Below are 10,833 nucleotides of genomic sequence, written 5' to 3' on the forward strand. Positions count from 1 at the left end.
CCAACTTTTTATCTGTTCTCTTTTGTAAATAAGTAGCAAGAGGAAATTACACAAAACACCCCTAAACTTTGGGGTGCTCATCTCCAAACTCTCAAATGTTACTTAATATCCGTGAAATTTATTTTCTTATAGTTATTAATTCTACACTATATGCACATGACTTTCAAGCAGTAAAATACATTATTATCTCATTATTTTAAGGAAATCTTGTTTTTACATTTAATTTTTGTCAAACATAAAAAAAATCATAAAATAGGAGAAAACTAAATTAACTAGTACTAATAATAGAAGGAATAACTATTAATAATAAAATATAATTTAAATTGGATAATTATAGTCACTTTAATTAAAAAACTAATGTATTTTAAGGAAAATAAGTAACATAAATAAATTAAACAAAAGGCGAAATGGCCTCAATAATTAATGACAAATATTGATCACTCTTTATTTATATTTAAAGGGTTAATAAATATAAAAAAATATCGACTAATAAAACTTTATATTGTAAAAGAAAATGATGTTGTCAACTCATAAAAGAAACCGATTAATCGAATTAGGCTTCAATTATGTATCATTAATGGGTATTATGGAAATTATGTACTGTTCTTTAACTTATTTTTCATGGTATAATGATAAACCAAACAAGAGCATGGTCTTCAAATAACTATTCCATTTTGCAAACCAAACTAAACAGACGATTTTTTTTTTTTCATTCTTATTCTTACTCTATCATATTCTCATAGATAATTATTCCATTCCCATTTCATTGTTTTCTACGAAACTGACGCATCATTAGGCTTTTTTTTTTTTTTTTTTTCTTCCGGTGAGTATGTATTTTATAGGGTTTTATTCATAAATACATTTGGGACAGTGGTAAAGATATACTTTTTCGATGCATTGATTGTGCATAATACGAGGAAAGTATTGTCTTGAAACTCGAAACTGACACATTTTTTTATTTAGACATTTAATATTCGTTCCAAAACTCTGGTAAAGAAAATCCTCTTTAAAGAAGCTTTCGGTGGCGTTTATAGTCCTTGTCGTTTTGGTGATAAGTTGCACTGATGTTGAAGAAGACAGCTCATTCAAGTTTCAGATCTGTGTGCGAATCTGAACGCAGAAATTCGCATATAACGTTGCAGATTAATTTAAATTATAATTCGTGGGATTGAAGACGGCAATAACCATTGTTTTTGGACTGACTTTGCTGAAGATTCCATAATTAAAAAATATGAACAGTTTTTAAATCGACCCGTGAGTGATAAATTTATAAATCGCTACAATCATGGACTCTTTTTCGCTTTAATCATCTGCTCCGAATAATTTACCAAAAGAAAAAAAGAAGGATTTTCTTCCTTATTTTCCACTCCTCGTTGTAGCTTAAATAATTCCAAGAATTAATCAGTTTTCTTAAAGTTTGCAAAGTTTAACGTCGGTCCTCTCTGGATCCATGATGGGGAAGTTTGGAGCGTGCGAGTGAGAAGCAGCAAGAACCAACGCATGACATTATAAAAACTGCTGTACAATCTGACAAAGTTGACGTGCGGTACAGTGAAAGAGCCACAAGAAAGAGGTGTATACTTCACGGAGGTTGCCTTGCTACCCCTCTGTTGCAGATGTCGTGGTCTCTTTCCCTTTCCCCTTGCTTTTCGTTCCGGCGAATGGCCTTCTTACCCCTTTCTTGCACCCTTTTTCCTGTATGCAATTTCAAGTATCCTTTTCTTGGGGGTAATTAAAATATCTAATCCCGCAAAAGCCAACCTTTTGACGCCAAGTGAGTGGGGCAAATTGCAAATTCCACAGGGCCTTTTTTGGATCTAAGGTGGGGACACAACAGGCAATCAGGCACTCTGAGCTTCTTTACCTTGCCTGAGGTATCATAAAGATCACTGTACTTGTTCTCACATAGGACCTGCAAACCTGGGTAGGCCTGATTTTTGCTGCCCACCTCCCAACTGTTTAAATTTCAATATTTCTTGTGGGTTTCTGCAGAAATTAGGTTGGATTGCTCTTTACCATATTGTCTGATGAAGTGAATTCTGTCATACCCATTTGCAAGGGCTTGTTTGGTTGTAGTGGGTGATTGTGATTCAATTCTTGATCTGGAACCAGCGGCTTGCGTGATTTTGTTGGGGATTGTCGGTTTAGTTCAATAATGAGTGGAGCAGTGTGGGTTGCTGTTGCTGCTGCCGTTGGTAATTTGCTTCAAGGATGGGACAATGCAACTATTGCTGGTAATTTTGCTCTTTTCTTGGTATCTCTTCACGCTACTTCGAGTTCTATTAAGTTCTTGAAGTTCCACAATCTTTTTATCTTTCTTTCTTCAAGTAGTGATTGTGACTTGAGAATCTTCTTAGATTTCAGAGTGATTCTCATGGACTGTAACTGGCTCCTATCGTGCTTGAAAAACTTTTGCTTTGTTTTAAGAAATTATCCCATGAAATCCCTATTTATAAACTCACTTGATCATCTTTCAAAAGCAAGAGATTCAATAGTACCAAGAAACTAATTTCCTTTTTCTGTTTCTGAATCAGGTGCTGTTTTGTACATAAAGAGGGAATTTGATTTAGAAAGTGAACCCGCTTTAGAAGGGCTAATAGTGGCCATGTCACTTATTGGTGCCACTTTGGTTACTACTTGCTCCGGAGCGATAGCGGACTGGCTCGGTCGCCGTCCTTTGCTAATTATTTCGTCTGTGTTTTATTTCGCCGGTGGTCTTGTTATGCTGTGGTCCCCCAATGTTTATGTGCTACTCCTTGCAAGGTTTTTAGACGGACTTGGTGTCGGCTTGGCTGTAACTCTTGTTCCCCTCTACATATCTGAGACAGCCCCGCCAGAAATAAGGGGCACACTGAATACGCTGCCACAATTTACCGGTTCTGCTGGGATGTTTATGTCGTATTGTATGGTTTTTGGGATGTCTTTGATGGAGTCGCCGAGTTGGAGATTGATGCTTGGAGTTCTGTCGGTTCCCTCCCTCATTTATTTTGTGTTGATGGTATTTTTCTTGCCTGAGTCTCCACGGTGGCTTGTGAGTAAAGGGCGGATGCATGAGGCTAAGAAAGTCTTGCAGAAGCTGTGTGGCAGAGAAGATGTATCTGGTGAGTTGTCTGACTACTTGTCATGCCAAGATTCCCTGAATGAAATTTATTCTCACTGGACTGAGCTTTGATGTTCAAATCAATGCTTTGGTCGATCTTCTTTTTATAGGGCAATCTACTTGTACAATGGAATCATGTTTGCAAGAAGTGGCTTGCAACATATTGTTGCAAAAAAGTCATTGGACTATATTAGCTGGAGTTGCTTGAGTGGAATGGGAACTTTTTGTCAACCCCTGCTATCTATAATTTGGGAATGTGTTTCCTTGATTCTGATATACCTGTTGTAGAACTTTTGAATCTCAATAATTTCCATTTGTCGACTGTTATATGCAATGTAAGGTGGTAGCATCCTGTGTCAAAACTAGCTAGGATATCTAGAATCGATCAAATTTTTAGTCTTAGGTTGTTAGAAAAACTGTGCTTTTGCATTACTTGAAGCTTATTCATAACCGCAGAGATGAAAATGAAGAGCTAATACATTTCAGATGAACAGGTGAGATGGCTTTGCTGGTGGAGGGATTAGCAGTAGGGGGTGAAGCATCCTTAGAGGAGTACATAATTGGCCCACCCAATGATCACATGGATGACCAGGATATATCCAATGAAAAAGACCAGATCAAGTTATATGGCGCCGAACAGGGTCTTTCGTGGGTTGCCAGACCCATCTCTGGGCAGAGTGCTGTAGGTCTTGTGTCTCGGCACGGAAGCATGGCAAGCCAGAACGTGCCTCTCATAGACCCTCTTGTGACCCTCTTCGGCAGTGTCCACGAGAAGCTCCCTGAGGGTGGAAGCATGCGCAGTATGCTTTTTCCTCACTTTGGCAGCATGTTCAGTGTTGGTGGTAATCAACCAAGAAACGAGGAATGGGATGTGGAGAGTGTAGCCAGGGAGGGTGAGGATTACCAATCCGATGCAGGTGTGGGTGATTCGGATGACAATCTGCAGAGTCCATTGATTTCACGGCAAGCCACAAGCTTGGAGCGAGACCTGGTCCCACCTGCCCATGGAAGCGCTTTTAGCATGAGACATGGTAGTCTTGTGCAAGGACCTGGAGAAGGAGCTGGGAGCACAGGGATCGGCGGTGGATGGCAACTGGCGTGGAAATGGTCTGACAAAGAAGGCCCGGATGGAAAGAAGGAAGGGGAGTTCAAAAGAATTTATTTGCACCCGGAAGCAGTCACTAGTGGTTCACGGCGAGGCTCGATGGTTTCGCTTCCTGGGGGCGAGGGTCCAATGAATGTAGAATTCATCCAAGCCGCCGCTCTGGTAAGTCAACCAGCTTTGTATCCCAAGGAGCTCTTGGAGCAGCATCCGATTGGTCCGGCTATGGTTCATCCAGCTGAAACCGCCGTGAAGGGGCCAAGTTGGAAAGATCTTTTTGAACCAGGAGTCAAGCATGCTTTGGTTGTTGGTGTGGGGTTGCAAATTCTTCAGCAGGTGATATACAGTGGCTGATTTCTGACGAAAAAAAGAAACGCAATCACAGTAGCTGATAGTTTTAGATTTCATTGGAAATTGCTATTTTCTTTCCATATATCGTTTTAATGCTCTACTTCTGCCATGAGGAAACTAATTTCACCTCGCCATTAGACATTATCTCTGGTTTTTAGGTATAACATGTCTTGGCTTGCTCTCGATAAAAATTCTCATGCTATTGCTAGGAAACCACCCAAAACTGCATGAATGCAAAGCCCCACTGTCATTCTCGAGCTTTTAGGGAGCTTTTTGGATTTATTTATGATGTCATAGACTCGTACCAACATATACAGATAGTAAGGATCTTGTGGTGCTGAATATAACTTTTCTTCTTAATCAGTGTCTATAATTCTGGCGCACCAGTGCTTGATGTGGACTTTATAGCTGTTTTTGCTGAAACTTTAAGAGGTAAATGTTAAGAAGGTGGCAGTGCCAGCATGTTTGTTTAGTTTAAGTTGTTAACAGGATTGACCGTCCAGACAGCAGTTGAAATTTGTTTTGGTTAATTCTTCTTTTCCTGAGCAATGTTGCTTGATATAGTTATGATTGGACACTCTTCGAGCAAATATTTGCTTTTTTTAACAGTTAGATATTGTGCACAACAATGGATGCTTTCCTCCTCTACATGAAAACACCTGATATCGGCGGCAGTCCTCATGAATTTTTGACATTCTTGATATTGATTGCAGCATGTTGGATTAGACTCTTAGTAATAGTCATGGCTTAGTTTCTTTTTGAAAAATTCCAAAGAATATAAGCACTCAGCTTGTATTTTCACACGAATGTTTGCTTCATTTTTTGTCCCTTTGAACTTACGATACTCATTTGTGCAGTTCTCTGGAATAAATGGGGTTCTGTACTACACTCCCCAAATTCTTGAGCAAGCGGGAGTCGGAGTTCTACTTTCGAATTTGGGTATCAGTTCAGCTTCTTCATCTCTTCTCATTAGCGCCTTGACGACCTTATTGATGCTTCCCTCAATTGCCATCGCCATGAGGCTCATGGACATTGCTGGCAGAAGGTACATTACCAGAGCTATGCGATCTATCGATTCCACTTCTTGTATAAACTTAAAATTAAGCCATGTACTCGATATACTATTTGTTACTTGTTTAATCTGTTTCATTCGTCACCTTCATCGTGTGCTTTATAACCTCACAGGAGCCTGCTGCTCAGTACTATCCCAATCCTGATAGCGTCGCTCATCATCCTTGTCCTCAGCAGCGTCATAAGTATGGGCTCCGTCGTTCACGCGGTGATCTCTACTGTCAGCGTCGTGCTCTACTTCTGTTTCTTTGTGATGGGATTCGGGCCGGTCCCCAACATACTCTGCGCCGAGATCTTCCCCACCAGGGTCCGCGGGCTCTGCATCGCCATATGTGCGCTCACGTTCTGGATCGGCGACATCGTTGTCACGTACTCGCTGCCTGTGATGCTCAAGTCTGTGGGCCTCGCCGGCGTGTTCGGCATGTACGCGATCGTGTGCCTCATATCATGGGGTTTCGTCTTTATGAAAGTCCCCGAAACGAAGGGCATGCCTCTCGAGGTCATCACCGAGTTCTTCTCGGTCGGGGCGAGGCAGGCCATGGCCGCAAGGAACAACTAATTGCACGGCCGGCGTCAGATAGAAAGGTGCTTGATTTTTCCAGTTTTGGGTGGTTGCCTCTTCCTCTTTTCTTGGTGTTGCGCTCCTTCTCTCCGTATTTCTCGGTTGAAAAACCAGGAAAAGTGACTTCCTTGAGGACTGCAATTTACAACTTGTTCTTGCTTTTATTCGTTTGTTACATCTGGATTGGCTATTTGTACATGCACAATTTTGGACTTCCCAGTCCTATTCATATTTGAAAGGTAGTTTCCGCTAATTCTTACTTTAGATGATGCGCTTCACTTTTTTTCGAGCTACTCATCAAGGCGTAGAACTTTTGTAGTTACTCACTTTGGCAACGTGGGTATTAGGAGTCCTAAAATTCATCGCGAAAGTACGATTCATGCGATTGAGTATAAATATTTAAAAAAATTACCATCAAGTTCTAAAACTTATCTAGTTAGTACGATTAAATTCTAAAATTCGTCGGCATTTTCTGTTTGTCGAGTGGGACAAAGTTTGATAAAAGGAGTTGATCGCATAAACTTCACAAGCTTTAGGATTTAATTAGGGCGCAAATGATAATCATTCTCTTTTTGAGTCCTATTTTTGGCTAGAAATAGGTTATTTATTTATTTATTTATTTATTTTTATTTTCATGCCCTAGACAAGTTTTTGAACATAAATACATGTTTGATAACGAACTCAAATTTTTGTCCTTGGAATAAAAATTGGTATGTTAGACCTTAAATATCTCCCTTCTGGGCAGAGTTGGCAACAAGTGGCGGGCAACGGTGGGTGAGCGGGTGGTGACGGTGAATGATGATAAGAATTTTTGCTTTTCCTTTTTGTTATAAATTTAATTTTAGGCTAAAAATTTGTCCCGAAAATAGAAAAATGTAACAGATTTTTGTTCCATATAGATTTTTATTTCAAATCTATTCTCAAGAACAAGAAAAATAGATTAACACAAAAATAGAATGGTAATCATTCACGCCTTTATACTTCCGTGATAAGTTTTAACATTTCATCATGCTTTCATGATAAACTTTACAATTTAATTACATATGTATTTTAAAATTATAAAAATTCTACCGTAATTAGGATTTTTAATACACTCATCTCAATTTTTATTGTTCAAAGAAAACGGGGAAAGAGACCTTCCCCCAGATCACAAGCAATTGGAGAAATGAAGTGGGCCGGTGGGCCTTGTATCCGACAACGGTAACCTTCATGACCCATTAAATGAGAGCAGTCTATATAACGTTTGCTGGCCGCGTCGATGGAGCTCTTCGTCCTCGTGTAAACATTTGCTGCATTCTCTTCTCGGAGTTTAGAAACTTCCATACTCGTTGCCACAGCGTTCCAGAGAAGGGCGGAGTCGAACCCACACGAGAGCCGTGAGAATTCGCTCGCCGGAGTATTCGAACACGATGGTTGAAACTTGAAAGCAAATGGCCAATGGGTTTTTCCCCGACACCATGCCGGGCTCTATAGCAGAGAAGACGACTCTCGGAGTAGACGATAGGGGAGGACTGGCATCTTTGCTCTTGAAGCGGTCGTGGATGGGCTGGTGTGTCTCACATTTCTTAAATAATTTAGGGACAAGTGCATTAAATGTTATAAAACTTGGAACGAAAGTTTTAAGTAAGTCTTAAACTTTTAAAAAGTGTAATGCATAAGACTTGTCATGAAAATGTAAACTAGTCATATAACTTTCAAAAAGTTCAGTCAAATCATAAAGCTTATCACAAAGGTTCAATTGAATTGTAAAACTTTCAAAATATGCAATCAACAAAAGGATTAATGGACCAATTAGATAAGTTTTACAATTTGATTACATTTTTAAAACTTTTAGAACTCTATTTCACTTTTGAAAGTTTTAGAACCCTATTAACACTTTCATACCTTCATGACATTTACATTAGGGATAAATGCATTGGAAGTTGTAAAATTTGTCATGAAAATGCAATTAAGTCCTAAAACTTATCACAAAGTGAAATTAAGTCCTAAAATTTTTAAAAAGTGTAATCAAGTCTTAAAACTTATCAAAGTGGTTTAATGTAAATTCTTCAATTGATTGTACTTTTTGAAACTTTTAGGCCTCGATTGCACTTTCGAGATAAGTTTTAGGACTTTATTGAACATTTTGAAAGTTTTAGGACTTGCCGTAACAAGTTTTAAAACTTAATTGCATTTTTTAAAAGTTTTAGGACTCAATTGTATCATGATAAGTTTTAAGATTTTTAATGCACTCATCCCTTTTATGAGTTGAAGTCTAATTTCAACCCAACTTTATCCCACATGCGATGGAATTTTTATTCTCTTGAAATCATAGTTGAAAATTGGGAATAATCAAAATTATACAAGATCCATAATTGTTAGCCAACATATATGTATTATCCTGAAGATGAATGATTTATGGCGAGGTGTCGCTTTTTTTTTTTTTTTTTTTTTGGAAGCTAAAAATCGGTACCATCATGCTAAGTAGGACCATTATTTTATAACAATGTTCATGTTTTTCTTTATTAATTAAAAAAGTAATACCTTTAGATAAGAATAAAATAGAATATAGAATTGTAGAATTTCTGTATATTTTTACATTCGATGAAGAATACATGAGCCTATAACTTTAATATATGATTATCTAATATTAATCAAGCATATGAATAACTAAAGAGACATATATGCACAATTCTAAGGGAAAATTCCAAATAAGAACCCGATGTTGATCAATTTTCTCAAATAAGGACCCAAAATGAACTTTGTATTAGATTAAGACCTAAAGTGGATCCATTGTCTCAAATAAGGACCCGAAGTGATTAAATCAATTCCAAATAAGAACCTGAGCTTGCTGGTCAGCCAAATATTCGACGGCTATCAAGCATGTGACATTTCCAACCACCAAAGTTTGGGCAATTTTGTCCATATATATAGGGAAAATTAACAAATCCTAAAACAAAACAAAAAACAAAAAACCTCGGGTTTTCTATGGTCTCCTCGTTCCTTGTACCCATCCTCTGCAAAGTCGAAAACCCAAATTCTTCGCTGGTTGAGGCACGAATTCAAAAACAAGAAAAAAAACCATATGCTTATTTCTTTGTTTGCGCAGACCCAAATTCTCCGCCGGTTGAGCAAGGTGAGGAGCGACAAAAATCGAGTGACGATCATTGGGTAGTGATTTGGTTGAGGAGCAGCGGGGAGAAGAAAGAAGAAAATGTAAACATCTTAACTAATAACCTAAACTTAATTAATTTAGAATTTTCCATTTTTTTGCAATCACAAATTTTTGACAAAATTGCCCCTATTTTAATCGCCGGAAAATGTCTGTCGGTGAACTAAGGTCCTCAATAGATATTAACTTAATCACTTCGGGTCCTTATTTGACACAAAATTCACTTTGGGTTCTTATTTGAAACAATAAGTCAACTGGGTCATTATATGACACAAAGTTCACTTTGGGTCATTATTTGAGAAAATGAAATCATTTCAGATTCTTATTTGAAATTTTCTTCAATTCTAAAGATATAAAGAGTTGAGAGCAATATCTAAATTATCTCTAATGGAGGAATATCCTGAGAAATATAGGTAAGACTAAATATGATATTTTCTTTCTAAAATTTATGATGGGAGGCTCCAAGAAATGGGAAATTAAACCACTCCAACAAATTTCTCATAATCACGAAATAAATAGATATCCTATATGAGTTTTCAATATGTTTACAACGAAGAAAATAGTCGAACTTTGATTGGATATAACATTTCTATCAAATGTCCTATTAACTCAATTTTTATACTTAAGAAAGCCTCGCTGTTTGATTTAACAAAAAAGAGTGTTGGCTCATGACCATATTGACCATAACTTTTCCTTCGAACATCTAATTGACTCGATTTTTGCATCTACGAAAAGCTCGAGACCCAATTATTTCAAAATACGATTCAATTTTTATTTTTAAAAAGTGTCGAGATTGTGAATTTCCTTGATCGAGAGGTTGGACAAATCACCATATTTTGTTCATTTAGAATTTAATTGTCATGATTTACTAGATTTAGATATTATAAATCTGTAATTATCACAAATCATCTTATTGGAATTTTAAAAATATATATTATGCATGTTTTTACTCAAATTTGGCCAAAATTTGACTAATCATAATTTTTCCATTTTACACATCTATTAGGTGGTCCAGAGCGCCAAGTCACCCTGCTCCCCAACCAATCAGAAAGTTCCATATGGCTCCACGTCAACGAGTGGTCTTCACCATTGATCCTGCACATAAATTATAAAATTTCTCTTTCTTATTTGAAAATTTTCTCCTAATTATAGGCCTGCACACATTAAGTGCCGCCCACTTGCAAAGAGATAGAGATATTTCCCTTTCTCTCTCCTCCTTTTTCTCCTTCTGAAGGAGGAAGACCGATAGGCCTCCCCAAACCCCAGAAAGTTTCACATCTCAAAATCCTCTACCTCTCACTGTCTCGCTTTCAACCCTCCTGGCGATGGACGTCCCCACCCCCATCCTCGACTTCGAGAAATCGCTCGACAGCATTCTTGCCAAGCGGGTAGTTGCCGCCGACCTGGTCTGCAACGGGAAGAAAGAACTCTGGAAAAAGCTTACCGACAAACACTCCGCCATCCCTGTCCTAGGTGACATCTTGCATTTCCTCAAG

The 10,833-nt window shown here is 38.0% G+C and overlaps 1 protein-coding gene across 3 annotated transcripts; it reads left to right on the forward strand.

Moving 5' to 3' along the window:
* Positions 1-1,603: 1,603 nt before the first annotated feature.
* On the forward strand, positions 1,604-6,350 carry LOC104453491 (monosaccharide-sensing protein 2). 3 transcript variants are annotated; one of them, XM_010068051.3, is made up of 6 exons: positions 1,604-1,874; positions 1,993-2,234; positions 2,535-3,101; positions 3,595-4,538; positions 5,411-5,598; positions 5,739-6,350. In XM_010068051.3, the coding sequence occupies exons 2-6, from the start codon at positions 2,156-2,158 to the stop codon at positions 6,181-6,183; spliced, it is 2,223 nt and encodes a 740-aa protein (XP_010066353.2). In that variant the 5' UTR covers positions 1,604-1,874; positions 1,993-2,155; the 3' UTR covers positions 6,184-6,350. The 3 variants fall into 3 exon arrangements, with proteins under 3 accessions (XP_010066353.2, XP_010066354.2, XP_010066355.2); XM_010068052.3 differs by having other exon boundaries at positions 1,634-1,924; positions 2,060-2,234; XM_010068053.3 differs by having other exon boundaries at positions 1,634-1,874; positions 2,060-2,234.
* Positions 6,351-10,833: the final 4,483 nt, after the last annotated feature.

This window comes from Eucalyptus grandis, chromosome 9 (assembly GCF_016545825.1).
Source record: "Eucalyptus grandis isolate ANBG69807.140 chromosome 9, ASM1654582v1, whole genome shotgun sequence".
In the NCBI taxonomy this organism is placed as follows: domain Eukaryota; kingdom Viridiplantae; phylum Streptophyta; class Magnoliopsida; order Myrtales; family Myrtaceae; genus Eucalyptus; species Eucalyptus grandis.